At 42.2% G+C, this 19,084-nt stretch overlaps 5 protein-coding genes and 1 non-coding gene across 12 annotated transcripts in view; 2 read left to right on the top strand and 4 right to left on the bottom strand.

Moving 5' to 3' along the window:
* The first annotated feature begins 110 nt into the window (after window positions 1–110).
* On the top strand, window positions 111–8,185 carry LOC6535469 (ribosome-binding protein 1). Of its 3 annotated transcripts, none has more exons than XM_002096064.4 (7): window positions 111–192; window positions 4,460–5,792; window positions 5,886–6,548; window positions 6,955–7,050; window positions 7,158–7,613; window positions 7,677–7,799; window positions 7,866–8,185. In XM_002096064.4, exons 2-6 carry the CDS (start codon window positions 4,518–4,520, stop codon window positions 7,797–7,799), a joined length of 2,613 nt encoding a protein of 870 aa, XP_002096100.1. In that variant the 5' UTR covers window positions 111–192; window positions 4,460–4,517; the 3' UTR covers window positions 7,866–8,185. The 3 variants fall into 3 exon arrangements, with proteins under 3 accessions (XP_002096100.1, XP_015047165.1, XP_039231481.1); XM_039375547.2 differs by lacking the exon at window positions 111–192 and adding an exon at window positions 232–247; XM_015191679.3 differs by lacking the exon at window positions 6,955–7,050 and having other exon boundaries at window positions 112–192.
* A 660-nt stretch (window positions 8,186–8,845) lies between these two features.
* On the bottom strand, window positions 8,846–11,479 carry LOC6535468 (dual specificity protein kinase TTK). Its single transcript, XM_002096063.3, has 4 exons — window positions 11,173–11,479; window positions 9,843–10,856; window positions 9,226–9,781; window positions 8,846–9,090 (listed from the first exon to the last, which is right to left on the bottom strand). Exons 1-4 carry the CDS (start codon window positions 11,370–11,372, stop codon window positions 8,959–8,961), a joined length of 1,902 nt encoding a protein of 633 aa, XP_002096099.2. The 5' UTR covers window positions 11,373–11,479; the 3' UTR covers window positions 8,846–8,958.
* A 261-nt stretch (window positions 11,480–11,740) lies between these two features.
* LOC6535467 (transmembrane protein 192) lies at window positions 11,741–14,129 on the top strand. Of its 2 annotated transcripts, XM_039375548.2 has the most exons (5): window positions 11,741–11,976; window positions 12,107–12,239; window positions 12,302–12,578; window positions 13,510–13,532; window positions 13,676–13,829. In XM_039375548.2, exons 1-4 carry the CDS (start codon window positions 11,834–11,836, stop codon window positions 13,521–13,523), a joined length of 567 nt encoding a protein of 188 aa, XP_039231482.1. In that variant the 5' UTR covers window positions 11,741–11,833; the 3' UTR covers window positions 13,524–13,532; window positions 13,676–13,829. The 2 variants fall into 2 exon arrangements, with proteins under 2 accessions (XP_039231482.1, XP_002096098.1); XM_002096062.3 differs by lacking the exon at window positions 13,510–13,532 and having other exon boundaries at window positions 11,742–11,976; window positions 13,676–14,129.
* The window catches only part of LOC6535463, a 24,990-nt gene continuing 19,834 nt past the window's right edge, over window positions 13,929–19,084 (bottom strand). For all 4 annotated transcript variants that reach the window (XM_015191674.3, XM_002096061.4, XM_015191675.3 and 1 more), the window contains 3 exons: window positions 14,573–14,830; window positions 14,318–14,509; window positions 13,929–14,257 (listed from right to left, as the gene is read on the bottom strand). In XM_015191674.3, coding sequence (XP_015047160.1) covers window positions 14,186–14,257; window positions 14,318–14,509; window positions 14,573–14,830 — 522 coding nt within the window. In that variant the 3' untranslated portion in view covers window positions 13,929–14,185. The remainder of the gene's footprint in view (window positions 14,258–14,317; window positions 14,510–14,572; window positions 14,831–19,084) is intronic.
* On the bottom strand, window positions 14,837–18,700 carry LOC120321760. Its single transcript, XM_039375549.2, is given in 2 exon segments — window positions 14,837–15,708; window positions 15,711–18,700. Coding segments are annotated over 2 exon segments (165 nt in total). The 5' UTR covers window positions 15,786–18,700; the 3' UTR covers window positions 14,837–15,618.
* Window positions 15,019–15,091, bottom strand: Trnaa-agc. The gene has a single exon. It is a non-coding gene; the product is annotated as a tRNA-Ala (tRNA).

The following is a 19,084-nucleotide window of genomic DNA, read 5'->3' as shown; positions in this document are numbered from 1 at the left end:
GTTCTACGCTATACACGTTTCTCTACCAAAGGATTGTATCTCGGCTACATAAACATTGCACGACTTGCAGGCGGTTTATGTCATCGCTAAGATTCCATATTTAGGATATTTTGTGACAGCCGAAATTATTGGAGTATGTGACAACGGTCACTCTGTTTGTAAATGTTTCAATTTTCCCACTAACGAAAAAGTGTAAGTTCGCAGCCGAAAGGCATTTGAAAGTTGAGAATAAGTTTAAAAGTTGCAAGTAAGAATTAGTTTGATAGAGCGTATCTAAGTCCAAGCGAAGTAATGAAAAAAACTGCCGACGCGACAACCACACACACATATTCACAAACAGGCGCAGCGCTCCGGCACACACATACACAAGTGGCTTGCAAATGGCGGATGCGTTTCCAACAAAAGAAAAGAAGAAGGAAAAAGAAAGACTGCATCGTAAATGTGAAATGTTGTGAAAATTGTTGACGTTGCAAGTTGCTTGAAATGGGCAAAAAAAAAACCCGTTAGAAATAGATAGGGAGGTGAAAAGAAAGGGAGAGCGGTGTACGTGTGTGTGTAAGTGCAGTGTGACGCCCTTTTGCCTTAAGAGGAAATAGGAAGCTTTTATTTATCGGTGTGCAATTATTCAAGCTGCCAATTAGCAGGCGACACACTTTCACTGCTCCCAACTGCTTAATTATGAGCAAAAGGGACAGCTGACTGCTTCGATTTGCCAAAAATCTCGGACGCCGCCGTCTGGCCGGGCCCTAACCCCCCACCCTCCCCTATTTGTTGTTCGCGGATTTTATCAAAGAAAAATACAAGAAATGACAAAATTGAAGCGCTGACCTCACCAAACACACACATATGCGGGCTTATCAAAGGGGCGAGAGAGCTTAAAAAAGAGAGCGGGGAGAGCAAAGAAGAGCGGCTGCAGTCGTCCAATAAATCATGGACTCAAAAATCGTTCGTCATCGGGAAAAACCAATTGACAATTAACAAATGCTATCGACGTCTACGTCAGCAATCAATAACCATTAACCGTCAGCTTTATACAATATCAATTTGCTTATTTTTAGTCTTTATATGAGTCACTCCACATTATAGACCAACCTTCCATCTGTGGACCAAAAGAAAAAAATTAGGGAAACGAACTTGGAACTTGACGCTCCCACGCAGGAATAACAAGAACACAAGACACACCGCAAAAAAACATGCCACGCTCTCTTTCCCACAGAGAAAAATAAAACAGCATTGCATGTTGCATAAATATTACGGGAGAAAGAGAAGAAAAGTAGGGAGCAGTGCTTTCTAAAATTAAAACTCTTGAGCCGCTGAAAATAGCAGGGGCAAAAAATGCATTTATGAATAAATAGATGAAAAATAATGAATGACTGCGAGTACGCTCTCGCTGTCAGCGGCGACAAAGAGAGCGAGAAAAACACTTGCATTGTTACCAGTGATGCTGCTGCAAAAACAAGCCATTAAAAGTGAAATTTTAGGTTTCCGGTTAGAGTCCGGTTAAATTTCCAATAGATCGAAAGATTTTTGCTTCAAAATGTTGTACTTAGAATATGTTGATCATGAATATGCTATGTTATATTATTTTTTAAACACAGTTCTTTTTTAAGAATCAAAACTAAATGGTTATAACTTTTAAAAATAGATAATAATTTCACTTACCTTAGGGCAATAGTTAACTTACATGTATTTTTGTTTTCCACTTCAAGAGATGTAGTCACAAGTGGCGAATACTTGACCCACTTTAAACACCCTGGAACCAAAAGGCCAAAAAATGGTCAACATGGCATTTCTGTCCGGTGCTTACCGACAGGGGAGAAATTCCATGTGCCAGCAAGTGCGAGTGTGTGTGTGTGAGCAGGCAGCTAATTGAACACTGGGGCGCCGCAAAAGGAAAAGGGGAGGGAGGCAGGGAAGCAACGGTACAGAAATATAGACGGAAAAACGGGAAAATTAGGCCAACTGTGCAGTTCGATGTCAGTTTGTCAGTTTGCTGTAACGAGGCCGAGCAGCCAGCGTTTTTGCATGCTGTTCGACCATAATACATAATTATTTATAGATGGTCATAATGATAATTGGCAGCAAGATTTCGACTTTCACACACTCGTGTACACACACAAACACACTGAAGCGCTGGCAAGTCACACACACTCACACTTGTGCGCTTTTCTTCCGGTTGATGACCTTTACCGGCGTTTTTATTGTGCTTTTTATTCTCTTTTGGCTTTGGCTCTCTTCTGCCGCCGCCGCTTCTGCTGCTTCTTCCTCGCCCGGTGCGATACGCCCGGAATCCGAATCCGCTGTCCGGACTTTACTTACTTTCCGTTAAATGCCATCGATTTGTTTGACGGAAACCCGTTCCCATTGTGTCATCAAAAATTAATTTAGCTCTGTGGAGCGCAGTTACACGATGCTTCTGCAGTCACCCCATCTGCAAAATTGAATGTCGGCTGAACCATCTAATGTTTCACTACGAGCAGTTATTTTGTAAAGGAAGTCTTGAAATGAAACTAAGAGTTAAAAACTTTACCATTTTTTAGATAGAGTAAACCTGAAAAGATTTCTGTATAAGGACTATGCTTTTCCACAGTATCACGTAACCCAAAATTTTTTAAAGCCCCCTAGAAATGTTTGTTGCGGATACGAAACCGAAACACAGTCAGAATCTTTTAGCCATAAACATGACGCGAGCCAGCAAATAGCAGAAATAAGAAGCCAGAACTTGACAAACCAACAGAAGAAAAAAAATACCAAACCTGCCAGTTATCGCAGCCGCAGAGAGCAACAACCTTGAATTGAAATTTTTGCAATTTGTGAATTCTTCCACTGAGCTCGCGGAGCCAACGAAATTTCAAGTTTTGTTCTAACTGTTTGTGGTGGGAGCGGAGCGGAGAGAGAAAAGGGCCACGGAGCGTAAGCACACTAAGAACAAAACTTTAAGTTTTATTTATTTATATGTGTGTGCAACTAGCGTACTAGTGTTTCTCCTTTAGTAAACCAACGAATTATAAATGTACAAGCGAATATATTTTACTTAAAGGCTTTCAAGAGAACGGGGAGAAGTAAACATATAACTCAACATATATTCAATTTTTAAAGTACATGTAAGAAAACTATTTATTTTGAACACAAGATTTTTTTTATTTCGTAAATACAAAGCTAATTCTTGAAATAACATTCCTACACATTTAAAGCTAGAATTTCAAAAAAGCATCCAGCCATCTACCTAATTATTCAGAATTGAAAGAATTGAATTAAAATTCCAGTGTAGAGAGCTGAAAAGAGATCTCGAATTGTGAGCTAAGCTCTGCTGCGAATCTTTTCATTAGCCTTTTGCCATTCGCGTCGTGTCCATCGGAAGAGACTTTACGAAAATAGATTTAACAGTGCAGATTTTTTTCCAGTGAACGGATCTGCAAATTTGCATACGTGTGCGTCAGAATCTTGACTTTGAGTAATTTTAAATTGTTAGTCTTCTTTTGGTTTGTCTTGTGAGTTCCTTTCAATCTGCGTCAACACCTCTGGCTGCTAAAAATGTCTACCAACTTTCGTTCAAGGCTGCTTAGCAGCTGCTTCATAAGATAATTTTATTCTTTGTGACTTTGTTAGCTTTCCTTCGCCGTTCGGAATACATTTTTACGTCTGAATCGCTGGGTTCTTTGAGCAATCGATAATTCCAGCTGGGATTTCTTATCGCTCTTCCTGCGCCAAATCAAATTCAAATGACCTTTTTGCCTAAATTTGAAATTCACGAGAATTTATTGGCGAGTTGGGCAGGCCGACATCCACTGTAAAATCCGGAATGCCAGGAATATTGAGCCATTCATCAGTGCATTTGCTTATCTCAGCGGAGCAAACAATAATGAAATTATCAACCGCAGCGCGTTTTATTAATATAACGTCCAGCAAGCCCAGTCACTGCAATATCAACTTATTCATACAAAAGGAGAACTTGTGTTGGGTTTTGAACCATTCTCCGGCCGGTAAACCGATAAGCACGTTCAAATCAAAAACAATTTGCTTTTTATACAGTGCACAGTGTAATTACCATTGAAGGTAGTGTCGTTGATCTGCCGTATTTAGTGGACATTTTCTTGGCGTTTTTTGAGCCCCACGTCATTAGTGTGTACTACATTGTATCAGTTCCCAAGCTGAAAATAGCTGATAATGCTACGAAATGAGTTTGATAGCAAATGTTTATACGTGTGACCCTAAAAAGCATTTCTAACATTTCCACATTTGAGATTATTTTTCGCTTAGCTGGTTGCTTTCTCCAGGAACCAGACGGAGAAAACGTGGCCGAAATTCCGGACTTCCCCTTTTTTGAATTCGAACGTTATTGTTTTCTTTTAACATATGTATTAACAGCTATAAATGTAAATACCTAGAATCTTAAACAAGTTTAAGTAAGGTTAAATTGCACAAAATACTAACGAGTATCTCCCTATTTATTCAACAGCATTCGCAAAGGAGATTCCTGAGAAAAATCTACGGCTCAACCGGAAAGATATGCAAATATGGACTTCCACATACTGATCGTCATCGGTTGTGTGGTCAGCGCCTCGCTGCTCTCGTTCCTGTTCATCAATAAGATCTTCCGGCGCAAGACTTTCGAGGAGGTGGTGGCTGAAAAACGTGCCCTGAGCGCCAATCTCTACAAGGCTGCCGCTACCAAGAAGCCCAAGAAGAAGGAACTTAAGCGCGAAAAGAAGCAACGTCAGCGGGAACAGCAGCGGGATGCGAACAACGAGCCGGAACCAGAGGAAGCCGAAGACTACTCCGATGGTCAGTCAGAGGGTCAGGGCTCAGTGGCTGACGAGGAACCCGGTCTGTCCAAGCAGCATGTTGAGTTTGAGCCCGATGCAGAGGTCCTCACTGAGCAGCGACGACCTAATAGCGTGGCTGAGAAGGAGAACCAACCTTCTGGGACTGGCAAAAAGGGGAAGAAGGATAAGCGTAACGGAGCCAACAACAAGACAACCGGAATCCTGGTTAACAAGAACGAAACTGTGGTTGTTAAGCCGCCAGTTAACTCCGAGGAGACACCATCTTTGAATAACTTCGAGACCAAGGTCCCCAAGGATGTGGTGGAGCTGAAGAAGCAGGAGCAGAAAGAACGCAAAGAGGACAACAACAACAAGCAGCAAAGTCAAAAGAAGATTGCCGGAGGTAATGTGTCCAAAAAGGAGAAGGCTGCAGCTGTCGAAGCAGAGGCACCCGTTGTGACCAAGCAGATCATCAAGCAACAGCAGCAGCAGCAGAATGGCTCACCCAAAGCGCAACACAACCAGGCTAACAACAAGACCAAGCAGCAGCAGCAAAACAAAAAACAGAATCACAAGGAATCCCTAACGGCTAAGGATTTGGCTCATGCTTTGGATAAACTGGCCGATCACCAGAACCAGACCATTGGCGTTAACGCTCTGATGAACGTATTTTCCCGTGCCGAACTAAATCGCTCAGAGATTCAGATACTCATCGACTATCTGCTAAACAAGCAACAGGATATGCCCTCTTCGCACTCTGAGTGGTCGGATGACATTTGCCAGAAGCTCAAGCGCCAGCTGGAGGAGAAGGAAAAGTTGCTGGCCGAGGAGCAGGAAGCCTCCATCGGAATTCAGGCTAAACTGCGCGAGCTGCGCCAAGAGGTTAACACAGAACGCGCTCAGATGCACGCCCGCAACCAAGCCTATATTGATAAGTTGCAAGGCAAGGAGCAGGAGCTATCAGCCCTTAACCAGGAGCTGTCAAATCTGAATGACAAGTTAACTATTGAGCGGCAGCAGCTTACGGTGAGAGCAACTTCTTCTAAAGTTTATGGGAATATTTTCAAACAAAGTTCATATTCTAATATAATAACAATAATTTATATCTCTTCGTTTTAGACCCTTCGGAGGGAGAAGCAAGCCAATTCGCAGGATCTGGTTCAGTTGCAACGCTTGCAACAGGATCTCGCCCACAAGGAAAAGTGCCTGGCGGAAATGACCGCATTCGTTAACGCAGAGACCCAGCAGAAGAACGAGGTGATCCAGCAGCAGGCTCAGCAGGTGCAGGCCCTTGAGCTGCAACGCGACGAGCTGGAAGCGCGCCAGAACAACAGCATCTTCGAGCTGGAGCAGCGCAAGCAGCTGGAGGCGGAGAACGGCGACCTCAAACAGGAGCTCTGCGCTGTTGCACAGGTTCAGTCGGAGCTGCAGCGCGTCCACGCCGCCGAGTTGCAGGAACTGCGACAGGAGTTGTCCGTCCTGGAGGCCCGCAACGTGGCGCTCAGCCAACAGCTCACCCAAGCCGCCAACAGCGCGGTTCAGGCCACCGCCGCCCAGTCGGAGCAGGCCCACGTTCAAACCGAAGCTTTGGCCCAGAAACAGCAGGAGCTGAGTGCTCTTCGCTCGCAGGTTGGCTCGCTGACGGATGCCCAGGCCCAGCAGCAGAAGCAAGCCAACGCTCTGCAGTCGCAGCTCCAGGAAGCGCAGCAGCGTGCGGAGCAGCTGCAAGCCAAGGAGAAAAATCTGCAACAGGAGCTCCAGGAGCAGCGAGAGAAAAATAATGTGAGTAGAGATGAATAAGATGACTAGAAATATACCGGAAACTTCTTTTTGTGTTGCATTTTCATGACCTCTATTTACCAACTATTTTTTAATGACTCAACTTTATTCATTGTAACAAACTTTATTTGTTACTAGGAACAAGTAAAGTTCTACTTAATGATTTATAAATTTTATTGCACTTCACTTTGTAATCCCCGAAATTGATATATATATATATCAACCCTTTAACAAGAAGTCCAATAACGAATAAAGATGTTTGAATTCAAAGGGCTTTCAAAAACAATTATAGCCCTACTAAATGTAATCGCGTTGCAGCCGCGTTGTTATGCCTCCGTTCGTCCTGCCTTTTGCATCCTTTTTCTTTTCCTATTTTCTTTACTAATTGCACGTATTCGTGTTTCGTCAGGACGTGCGTTTGAAAAATTGGAAGTTGATTGAAGCGTTGCAAAATGCCGAAGCATTAACAGCTAAGACGAAAACAAATTCAGCGCAGTCCGTAGGCGTAAGTGCATGATCTTTGTCAGCTTCTTCTGCTTGCCTTTATGATTTCATCTGAAATTCGTTTAGTCTTAACCATTTTAAACTAATTATATCCAATAATATTTGCAGCAACAATATAAAGAGCTGCAGTTGCAGCAACAGAAGGGAGTGGCCGCCAATGGAGGCGGCAGTGCCAGTTCAGTTAAGAGCGAGCAACAGAGGATTCGGGATCTTTACCAGCGCCTTTATCCCGATGCAGTGAAAGCGCAGTCGGGAAATGCCCTGCAAGCATCCTTTGACCAGTGGCTGGAACAGGTCCTTACCACCCATGTCAAGCTGCAGCAGGATAAGCTGCGGCAGAAGTTCGATACGGAGCTGTCCGAGAAGCAGAGCAGTAGTCATAAGTCCACACAATCAAACAACAGTAGCAGTAGCAACCACAATAGCACCCACAACAATATTAGTAGCTATAATAGTAGTTCGAATAGCCAATCCTTCTTCGCCGTCGAGCAACAGGAGCTGCACAAACAGAACCTGCAGCTGCGGGAGTGCAACGACAAGCTCACCCAGCTGGTCACCAAGACTGTAAGTGCTTTTACCGTATTAAAATTTGTAAACGAGCAAGTAACAATAAAATCTTATGATCAGACCAACACATTGATGGACTTGGAAGAGCGTGCTCGTGAGCAGGACGAGCACTGGCGTGGTATCGTAGATCAGAAGGAGCAGCTGATCCTTACTCTGCAGCAGCATGCCTCTAACGGAGAATAGGTAAGGATTATTGTTGTAAGTCAATATTGACTAAATTAAAATTCTATCCCGAATATCCTTTTGCAGGACATTTAATGTCGAGACAAATGCGGAAAAGATAGAAGGAGGCCAACAACGACGATAAACTGACAAGCAACCGCAGAGTTTGTCCAACTTCCATAACAACAGCAACAGTAAAAGAGAAATAACAAGAACTCTAACAATCTATTAAGTTTAAAGTTAATGCAACAAAAAGAAGGCGAGGAAAAAGTAAACTTACAGCATGCCCCACAACAGCAACATTTAACATTTTATAGTAGCGAGAACCAACAATTGTAAGAATGAAGAACTATGGAACGCTTTAAGAAATTATATACACTTTACTAAAGCATGATAATGATAACAAACGAAACTTGTGCAATGTTAAACCAGAAGAGAAGCAATGCTAGCAAAGGAAAAGTCCGACTCTGAATACAGAAACAGGCAATTTCCACCCAAGCCCTCCCAAGAAAAACAAAACAACCCGAAAAAACCGCAAAAAATCCATTGCTGCTGCTACTTTTTTATTATTATTTCACCCATACTTTTCATGCTATTATTTTTTGTGTTACTTGCATTTAAACAATTGTATATGTCTTATGTTAAGCAAACGAATTTAAAACCCAGCTACTTAAAATGCAAATCCACGAAAAATAAACAATCCAATAGTATGAATGTATGCACTTGTACTTGGGTCACTCTGAATTCAGTATGTTTTCCGTTAATATTTATTGTTTTTCCGTAAACTTTTCATTTTCCGCCGAAAGGCAGCGCAAGTATTTAACTCCAGGAAGAGCAAGTGGCAGCAGCAACATTAAATTAAGCGTATATAAACAAGAAAATAACTATTTTTATATAAAACTGAATGAGAACCTATCTTATAAGTAAACGCAAATTAAACACGAATGCTAACTAGCAATTTATTGTCGCAACCTGTTGCATGCGACATATTGAAAAATTAGGCAAACCAACAAATTTAAGCCCATCAGCAACCACAACAAACAAAAGAACGAGCTATAGCAGCATTATAAGGATTTATGATGTTTAATTTACGATAAATGAGAACTAAATATATACACACACATATGAGAAAGACATTTGACCTTTGACATTTCACTAATAAATAGCTGAGCTTTCTTGCTTAATTGCTGGTGGCGGTTCTGCTGGGTATCTGCAGGTTCTGTAGCGGAATGATCATATGGAATGGGTACTGCAGTAGTTCAGTGCACGACGGCCGCTTTTTGGGATTCAGCTGAAGGCAGTTCTTGGCCATCTGCAAATAGAGCAGAGATATTCGTAAACTTGGATTCATAATATAATAATATGATTTGTTCTATCAGTTGAAAAAAAATTCTAAACATTATTTCCCAGGCTATGAAGTGTAGAAGCCTCATCCCGCCCAACTCACATGAACCAGCATGATGGGATAGTAGGGAGGAATGGCGGGATACTCGATGCTGGTGGCCGGAGTGGCGATAGCACTCATCTTGGCATAGATGTTTCGGATGTGGCCGAACGGTGTCTTTTGGTAGAGCAACAGGTAAAGAATGCAGCCAAGCGACCACACGTCAGACTTGGTCGAGATCTTGATCTTGGGTTGGTTGGCTCCGCGTACCGGGCTATTCCCCGTAGAGGTGTCCGTTAACGCTTCCGGACTAATGTAGTTAAAGGTGCCCGCCTGGGAGAATTTGATGATGCTCGTCGAGTCCAAAGAGATATTGCTGGCTATGCCAAAATCGATCAGTTTCAGTCTGCCGCTAACCATTAGGAAATTTGCCGGCTTGAGATCCGAATGGATGACACCGTTTTGGTGGATGTAGTTGACCGCTTGCAGCATTTGGTAAAGGATGTTCATCAGGCTATAGAGAGGAAGGTTGGTGGTGTAGCTCTGAAGGATCTTGTTTAGGTCGCAGTCGCCCTTCTCCATCACCATGTACAGCTTGGACTCTTCGCGCACAAGTTGACTAAAGAAATAATAACTTTGTCAGAGACGTTAACAAGAAGTTAGAGTGTAAGAATATTTACTAATCGTAAAGTGCCACAACACAAACGTTTCCTTGCAGCTTTGCCAGGAGTTTGGTTTCGTTTAGATATCCCTGCACCACTTGTGGATCGGCCTGCAGATCCACCACCTTAAGGGCGAACTCATCTCCGGAGTCCGATCGACGTGCCAAATAAACAGAGCTTGAGCCACCACAGCCCAGTTTCTTATCAATCGTATATTCAAGATTCTTGATTTTTAAAATATTTGAAGTCTTGGAGGAGTTGGAAGGCGGATCTGGAGGGACGGTAACTGCGGGAATTGACACCAATTGCTTTGATTCCACAATATCAACTTTGGCTGGCACTTTGTCTTTTTCCGACTCCCGGAACACGTTATCTAGGGACTTCTTGGAGGGGTGCTGACTCATAGGTGGGTCAGCCTTTTTCGGAGGCTCTGGGATGTCGGGACTTTCCGTGATGGTGTCGCACAGGGAGAAGCTTATGCTAGCGGAGGCCACTGGAGCAGCACGACTTACGGTCATGGGTGTTTGGAAGAGGACTTTTTGCGCACGGAAGTCGTTGGACACCGCACTCCGACTTTTTCCAGCATGTGTGGAACCAATGGTTCGCACTTGGGGGGTGATGAAGTCTGCATCCGACTTCGTCTTCGAGGAGGAAGCTATTTCATTGCGCAGTGGCGTCTCTGTCTCTTGGAGTGGGCGTCTTTCGGTGGCATTTGACACAGCTTGAAGCGTTGGTGCTGTCTTTTTAGCCAACAGTTTTTCCGAATTCGTATCAGGTGATCCTTGGCTGCTGCAATTAATGCCCATGTTGTTGAATTGTCCCAGGAACGAGAGATTCGAGTCGGATTGCTGGAAGGGGGCGGCATTGGATGATTTGCGAGTGGTTATGTTACTGTTGCTGTTTGTTAACTCTTGGGATGGGCTCAGTACAAAAGAATCGTTTAGGATGGCGCAGTTAAGGTTGTGATTGCTCTTAATGTCCTCCTCGTCACTGTCCAAATCCATCATAGTCAACTCGGATACTCGACGAGGTCTAGGATCGATAGAATTAATTAATTCCCATTTTTAGGCGATCACAGATATCTTTGATAAAAAAAGACTAGATTAGGTCTCATCGGGTATTATACATTAAAGGGGCTCTAAGTGAGGCAAACTGAGGTAGGCTTGACTTTCAAGTCTAGAAGATGAAGGTTTGCCTCGGGGGAAAGACCAACAGGGATCGAGGAAGAATGAATCCATGCAAAATGGAAGCCCTTTAAGTGATATGAGATCCTTACAGGTTCAGGGGGACTTATACGGGGCGGGGAACAGTAGTATTTAAAACAGAACTTTGGAATCGCAGAACTTACAGCATGTTTGTAGGCAGGGGATGCGGCTCATTCTCCTTGCCCCTAGCTTGGACTTGGAAAGACGCCACCGGCTGCTGTTTTCGTTCTCCCGCCGTCGCTGGCCGTGGTCGGTATGGCGTGTTGAAGTCGTCCTCCGAGTCGGAATCCAGTCCCAATGCCATCATGTCCTTGGTGCGGCGAGGCACAGGCGTGGTCATCATACAATCCGGTTTATTCTGCCCGACAAACAGTTGAATATCCAATTGCAATCCGAATTCGGGGTTTAAATTTGTTTTTTATTCAAGTGTGACCGAAGTTCAAAATTTAAAACATCCGAAGTGCGCTATATGGAGCCATTAATATTTGTTTAAACTCAAACTAAGCTATAACTAAATATTGACAACAAGCTAGCATTTAGTCTCCAAGAAAAGTATAATATTTACCCATCTGTTAAAGAAGTAAGCATAGTTTAAAAAATATACAACATTTTTAAATTATAACTGCAAGCTTTTTGTTTACATTTTAGGGTTGTCTTGCCCTTTACCGCATCTGAGAGCTGCCACCCTGAAAAAGTCATATTTGGGTAGTGCTGCCATATCAGAGGAAAATAAGTGTTGTTTTTCTGCCGACTAATAAACAAAGGAGCAATAACTTGGAAACTACGCATTTTAGAGCAGTGCAAATGGAGCAACCAGCAACAGGCAGCGCCGCTGTCCAACCGGGCGTTTCCCCAGCGCACATCCACGACACGGACCAGCTCCTGGACCCCGTCCTCTTCTCCAACGACAATGGAAGCTACAAGCTGAATACAGTACCCGCATTTAGGTGAGATTATGTGTGGAGTACGGGGAAAAGGGCAAGCCATGTACTCATCGGCCGCCGGCAGTGAATCATCCATGTCGTTTCAAGCGACCGATAATGTACATAACATAATCCATTCACTGTCCCACCGTAGCCTTCATCTGGTTATCTCCACTGCAATCTCTATTGTGGGGATCGTACTGGCGGCCTCGTTCCCAACGGATCGGCGTTGTGATGCCTACTTCATAATGCTCTACCTACGGGCCACCTTCTGGGTCATCACATATGTAAGTATACCAATCAGCAGTTCGTCAATTCCGACCTGCCTCAATGCCAACCGTTTTTACAGCTCGTCGATCACTTTGTAAGAAAGCAACACGACAATCTACGCATGCAAGGCTATCACGATTTCCACCGCGAGACTAACGTGCAGAAGGGGATTCCTCTCCAGCTAGTATCCCTGTGGAACTCCATGCTGCTTGCTGTCCAGGCCCTGATCCACCACTTCTATGCGGAGAACTTCTGGGAACACTGCGCCGCCGGGTGGTTGTCGCCGGTCAGCTATGTGACCGCCTTCACCGTGGCCGAAAATTTGGTGCTGGCCGTCTCCCACAGCTTATATATTGGTAAGGAAAGAGTCATAGTCAAGTCAGTAAAAGTGGGGAAGTCTACAAAGTGGTATGACTTTTATATTGCATGTCAAGAGCTATCACCCTTCATTGTACTTTTTCCTTTTCACATCTAAATATTTTAAAAGCTAAAATCTTAGGGAAATGAGTATTTTATATATACATATAGTGGTCGAGTAGGCTAAGTAATTTTTATACCCGTTACTCGTAGAGTAAAAGGGTATACTAGATTCGTTGAAAAGTATGTAACAGGCAGAAGGAAGCGTTTCCCACCATATAAAGTATATATATTCTTGATAAGGATCAATAGCCGAGTCAATCTGGCCATGTCCGTCTGTCCGTCCGTCTGTCCGTCTGCCTGTCCGTATGAACGTCGAGATCTCAGGAACTACAAAAGCTAGAAAGTTGAGATTAAGCATACAGACTCCCAAGACATAAGAGCAGCGCAAGTTTGTCGATTCATGTTGCCACGCCCACTCTAACGCCCACAAACCGCCCAAAACTGCCACGCCCACACTTTTGAAAAATGTCTTAATATTTTTTAATTTTTGTATTGGTCTTCTAAATTTCTATCGATTTGCCAAATAACTTTTTGCCACACCCACTCCAACGCCCACAAACCGCCCAAAGTTGCCACGGCCCAAACTTTTGAAAAATGTTTTGATATTATTTCATTTTTGTATTTGTCTTGTAAATTTCTATCGATTTGGAAAAAAACTTTTTGCCACGCCCACCCTAACGCCCACAAATTGCCAAAAACTGTCAGTGTTTAAGACTCTCCTTCGTACTTCCACCAGCTGAGTAACGGGTATCAGATAGTCGGGGAACTCGACTATAGCGTTCTCTCTTGTTTAAAACTTAATAAGAACTGGCCAGTAACTGTTTCTCTAAGTGATTTTTCTTGTTCTTGTAATTTGCAATAAATGAGTCAGAAACGTTTAGATAAAACAGGTAGGTGAAATTCTAGTGTTTCAATACAACTACTAATTGAGTTCGTACTTCTTTGTGGTCCCAAAACAAGAAATTACTGATCAAAAGCCAAGTAATTTCTGGTAGAATAAATGTCATGACTAAAAATTTTATACCAATTCCAGACAAGGTGCGTAAGTTCAACAGCGCCAAGCTAGCCCCGGATGTTTTGCGCGGTGCGGACCGTGCTGGAGGTTCCCTGGGCCTTATGCAGCCAGGAGGAGACACAGAAGAGCTTCTGGAGAAGCAGGCCGACCTTATCGCCTATCTGCGTGACCACACACACAAGCTCAACCAGAAACTGCACCAAATGCAGATCAACGTGCGACCAGTGAGGGCCCCTCAAATTCCTTAAAGACAAATCAAATCACTACATAATTTTACATTTATCATAATTTTACTGGATGTTCTCTTTTTATTCGTTTATACTTTGTTTATGGCGAAATTCTTCAAGTAGATCAATTGCAAAAATGCAATCGGGCGCTAACAGAAAAATGTAATATTCAATTGTAAATACAGAGAACGAATTATAAGTCCGTGATCAAGGACTAAGACCATTAAATTGTATTATACAAGCAAGTTTGTGTTAAAAATTATTAAATTAAATCCGACTTATACAAATAATGATATGCGTCTTAATAGCCATTTACCAAAGCTGAGGGCACCTCCAGAATCTCCAGCGAGTTATCTTTAGAAGATGTGACGATCTGTAAGATTGCAGTAAAACATTTGAATACTAAACTTGTAAGAATTATAAATAAACTTACCTTATCCCCAGCAACCGAAAGGGCTAAGACCATGCGACCAGCGCCCACGAAACGACCCACTTGAGTTCCAGTTATCTTGTTTAGGACGTAAATAAAGCCATCGTAGCAGCCGGCTAGCAAATAACGCTCTCCATAGGACGCAATAGCAACAGCTCCATTTCCACAGCTAAACTTGGTGACCAAATTTCCAGTCTAAAACGGAAATATCATAGGAATCAATATTCGGTCAACTGAATGTCATATTTTACCACTTACATAAAACTCCAATTGATATATCTCGTTTTTCTGCGTTCCGCAATACATATGTCCTTCATCTAGAAGCAGACTGTAGATATTTAAGCCCTCTGCAATAAATACGCGACGTAGCAGCAGTCCGTTGACCGCATCATGCATTTGGACAAAATTTCCTTTGCATCCCAGCACAAGGATCCTCCGAACACCTTCGTTGGTGGCCTTAATGGCAATAATGGATTGGCCGGTTGATACCAAGGGCTGTTCCATCACCTTGTTTGTCTGAAAATAGTGAATTTAGTTTAATTTTCTGGATCCGTATTTCAATATTGTAGTTATTAGCTATGGCATAATTACATAATATTATAATCTAATCTAATTATCAATTTGGAATAGATAAAAAAATGTATAATATTAAAAGGGAAGTTAAGCTATATAAAATATTTTATTACGGTTAAAAAAAAATCCTTTGGAGATGCGGGGCATCGATCCCCGTACCTCTCACATGCTAAGCGAGCGCTCTACCATCTGAGCTACATCCCCGTCATGAATACGCCTCTTTTAGTGACCCTAACAAGGTTCGGTAACATTTACCGGCTTTATTTTCCACCTATTGTAGTTACCTACTCATTGATGTGCAAGAAGTGCATTGTCATGACATTAAAAAGAGTCTCGTTAGCAATATGAAGTGGGCAAATGAAACCAATGCGCACTGAATACTTTATAATCGTATAAATAGACATTGCGTTAGTGGGATGCATGTATTTTTAAACATTTATATATATGCCTAAATGGGTATATAATATACATATGTACATATGTGATTAGATAAGCTATTTATCTATACTTTTTTGGATGCGGAAAATTATATTGTACCTTTTATGGGAAAAACTAAACACAAGAAACAATAGAAATATCTTTGTTGCAAATGTAAATGTGTATATTTATTAGTTTTAAAAACGTTTCTGTTTGGCCTTTTTGTTTTATTTTTCGTTTCAGCGGAGTTATATTGCTTATTTGGCAACCAACTCAGCATTTCCTGTTTATTTTTATCACATGCATTATGTGCCTTAAGCATAGGGATTCGAAGACGGTCTGCGATTATAATCGCCTGGTGGTTGACCTTTGAACTCCTCGTGATTTTGGCAGGCTTGTGCTGCCTAACAATAGCTAACATCACAACAACTGTTAGAAACCTCATCTTGGATGACTGATAATGAATGTAAAATGCACCCATTTAAATAAGACTGGTATTTTGCGATAATGGCACAAATAGGATTCCCCTCAGGGGATGTACCTGACCTGTGTGACTTCGGTAATAAGTCTGTAGGAATCACAATGAACTTAATGATAAGATAAGAGAATTCAAAGCTCTAAGGGCCAATATAAATAATTTTAAATTAAATTAATATTAAATTAAATAACAATTTAATAGAAATCACACCAAAAAACCACCTTTTAAAAAGAATAACTGGACAAGGACATTTTAAAATGTTAACATTATCAAAGGTTAATGTTATTGCAAAATGACTTCATTTTTTATTGTGTTTAAAGGCCAATAACCAACCTTTTTGGTGATTCGGTAGGGACACAAGAAAATTGGGAAATTTTAAGTGGAGACCAAATTTTAATATAAGGAGATCTATACAATTTTAAAAACTACATCAAAGAGGTCAAAATATTGTGTCTGTAAAAAATGGAAAAAGGAATGGTTAGGTGTTATAGACTTCCGAAATAGCTAAGAAAACGGGATGGGGCGATTTAGTGCACTTATATCAACCGTAATGTCTTCAGCCATTCGGCAAGATGACGACCAGGCGCAGAGTTCTAGACAAGAAAATATAAATCAATTGCTTCTGGAGGGAAATTAGATACACTGCAGTGTGGGGGGAGTTTATTTAGTGGTTGCAGCCTGCAGGAGCTATTCCACTTGCCACACCTACACCAATGTGTGCAATTCGCCACGGCGAACAACAATAGGAAAGCTCACATAAACACGAAAAAAGAGTTACAGTCACTGGGGGGGGGGGGGGGGGGGGGGGCACACATAACGGTACAAACAACCAACCCGAGTTGGCCAAGTCGGCCAATGGGAGAGCGGTACGAGCACACCAACACGCTGACAACAACAAGCCATAGACAGGGCGTCAGTTTCCAGAAACACAACACAACAAAACAGGAGCCAACCAGCAAGAAAAGCCCACGCCTCAACAACAACAAAAACAGGAGCAACGAGGAAGAAAGAGATAGAGAGAGCAAGAAAAGGAAGCAAGCAACAGGCACGAAGACAATTCCAGTTGCAGCGCCTTGGAAGGCTCTCTCACACTTGCAGCAGAGAGAGAACTTAAGCGAGCGCCGTACCGTTACTCGCCCGAGTCCTGGATAGAAAGAGAGCCAGAAGCTCGTCGGCTTGTATTTTATTTAAAATTGTTTTGAGTAAATAGCATATAAACATTTTATTTGCTGCTGCCAAAAAACTAACGACTTGCAGTAACTATATGCAACTAACAGTGAAGTGCAGCGCAGAAGACATGCGCAGAAAAAAACCAGTGAGAGAGAGAGCGAGCGAGGGAGAATGAATGCCGGCAAAATATACCGTTAACTAAACAGGCACACATAAAAACTTAAATAAACAACAATAGAGAGCACTGGGAAATGAAGGAGAGAAAGAAAGAGATAGGAAGAGAGCGAGCAAGAAAGCTACATCTTTCTTCCCAATGAGTGTGGGAGCAAGACAGCTTGCTAGTGCTGCAGTTTGCTGTTGTTTGTTGCAACTAACCCCTAGCCCTAGTTCCACATACATACCTATATACCCAGTCGCTGCAAGGAGGCTATATACTCCCAGGACCCCTAGTCCTTGGCCAAACAACGTGCAGCAAACACGACACAATAAAACACAAAATACCAGGCAAAGCTAAATATCGAGCAATAGCAGCAAGGCTGGGAAAAACTGCAATAGCAGCAACGCCCCCTATATGCTTCCTGCCATATGGGGCGTGGCGTCTTCGCATATTTACCAAATAACCAAAGCTTTAGACTGCACCTACCAAAGACTCGAGGGCAGGGCACAACCACTCATACTACAGTCGGTAGTACAGTTGCCAATAGAATAGCAGGTACAGTTGTCCCTTGCTTAATAAAAAAGTAGTTGTGCTGCACCTCCTCAATGAATAGACCCTGGCCTCCACCCTACTATGTGTCAAGTACATATATTAAAGCACTTACCACACTACAAAGGATTATATAATTGCAGCCCGTTCGTGTTTAGTTATAATTTAGTACAGTTGCCTCTGCCTCAATTAAATTTACCCCATCCATAAATATTAATTGTTAGGTGAATAAATTAAACGTAAAAATAATTTAATAGTAATTAAAACTAGTACCTCTACCAGTTATCCCAGCTACGATGACTTTTTTTTCGGTTGTTCCTTCCCTAATCAAGTACAGTTGTGCACAGAAACAATATACGTAGAATCATGAGTTATCAGCACGTCGCAGCCATAAATCGAATGTCTGCCAGAATTAACGCTTATACTTTGCTCTACCCCCAATGTAAAATATTATAATCAAGTATCAACTCAGGCCAAACGCCCTTTCTATGCGATTTTACTCCATACTATCCAATTTGTTAAATCCGCGAAAGTACAAAAAATGAAAAATAAATTCGATTTGATTTCCATTGTCTAGACTTTCGTTTTGGCTTTCCTCATTGCCAATTCGGTAACTCCTGGTGTTATTGTTGGCGCGCGGGCAAGGTGTGGACTCATCCTGTGTGTGGTGGCAGTCCTTTTGGCAGGACTCGCGAGACGGAGCTCAATATTTTAATTAAAATTGTTCAAGTGTTTGTTGGACAGATAAATATTTAATGAGTCAAATTAAGCGGCGAAAATTTATTGAGAGGCGATTGATTGACTTTCACATTGTCCAATTAGTTATTTGTTGGTCTAAGCAATGTTTTAAGAAAGGGAAACTATATATATTCTAATAGGGAAATACCCTCTCTCACTTCTTAACAATACGTCAGTAGATATAACAAGAGAAACCGCTTTAGTCGAGTTCCTCGACTATCTAATACCCGTTACTCAGCTAGAGGAAGTGCGAAGGAGAGTCTTCCACAGTGACAGTTTTTGGTGGTGTGTGGGCGTTAGAGTGGGCGCGCAAAAAGTTTTTTGGCAAATCGATAGAAATTTACAAGACTTATACAAAAATGAAAAAATATCAAAACATTTTTCAAAAGTGTGGGCTTGGCAGCTTTGTGCAGTTTGTGGGCGTTAGAGTGGGCGTGGCAAAGAATTTTTTGGCAGATCGATAGAAATTTATAAGACTAATAAAGAAATGGCAGTTTTGGGCGGTTTGTGGGCGTGGCAACATAAATCAACCAACTTGCGCTGCGTCTATGTCTCAGGAGTCTATGCTTAATCTGAACTTTCTAGCTTTTGTAGTTCCAGAGATCGACGTTCATACGGACAGACGGACAGACGGACGGACAGACGGACATGACCAGATCGACTCGGCTATGGACCCTGATCAAGAATA

The sequence above is a fragment of the Drosophila yakuba genome, chromosome 3R (genome assembly GCF_016746365.2).
Source record: "Drosophila yakuba strain Tai18E2 chromosome 3R, Prin_Dyak_Tai18E2_2.1, whole genome shotgun sequence".
NCBI classification, from domain to species: domain Eukaryota; kingdom Metazoa; phylum Arthropoda; class Insecta; order Diptera; family Drosophilidae; genus Drosophila; species Drosophila yakuba.
Note: the sequence above shows the minus strand (reverse complement) of the source record. Positions and strands in the feature narration are given on the sequence as shown.

Bases quoted from the DNA above. Each gene is read 5' to 3' on its own strand.
- LOC6535469 (XM_002096064.4), top strand. From the start codon at position 4,518: ATGGACTTCCACATACTGATCGTCATCGGTTGTGTGGTCAGCGCCTCG. The intron at 6,549-6,954 runs GTGAGTAGAGAT...GTGTTTCGTCAG, and splicing joins AGCAGCGAGAGAAAAATAAT to GACGTGCGTTTGAAAAATTG. The intron at 7,051-7,157 runs GTAAGTGCATGA...TAATATTTGCAG, and splicing joins ATTCAGCGCAGTCCGTAGGC to CAACAATATAAAGAGCTGCA.
- LOC6535468 (XM_002096063.3), bottom strand. From the start codon at position 11,372: ATGATGACCACGCCTGTGCCTCGCCGCACCAAGGACATGATGGCATTG. The intron at 10,857-11,172 runs GTAAGTTCTGCG...TATCGATCCTAG, and splicing joins CCCCTGCCTACAAACATGCT to ACCTCGTCGAGTATCCGAGT. The intron at 9,091-9,225 runs GTGAGTTGGGCG...CTCTATTTGCAG, and splicing joins ATCCCATCATGCTGGTTCAT to ATGGCCAAGAACTGCCTTCA.
- LOC6535467 (XM_002096062.3), top strand. From the start codon at position 11,834: ATGGAGCAACCAGCAACAGGCAGCGCCGCTGTCCAACCGGGCGTTTCC. The intron at 11,977-12,106 runs GTGAGATTATGT...GTCCCACCGTAG, and splicing joins AATACAGTACCCGCATTTAG to CCTTCATCTGGTTATCTCCA. The intron at 12,579-13,675 runs GTAAGGAAAGAG...TACCAATTCCAG, and splicing joins CTCCCACAGCTTATATATTG to ACAAGGTGCGTAAGTTCAAC.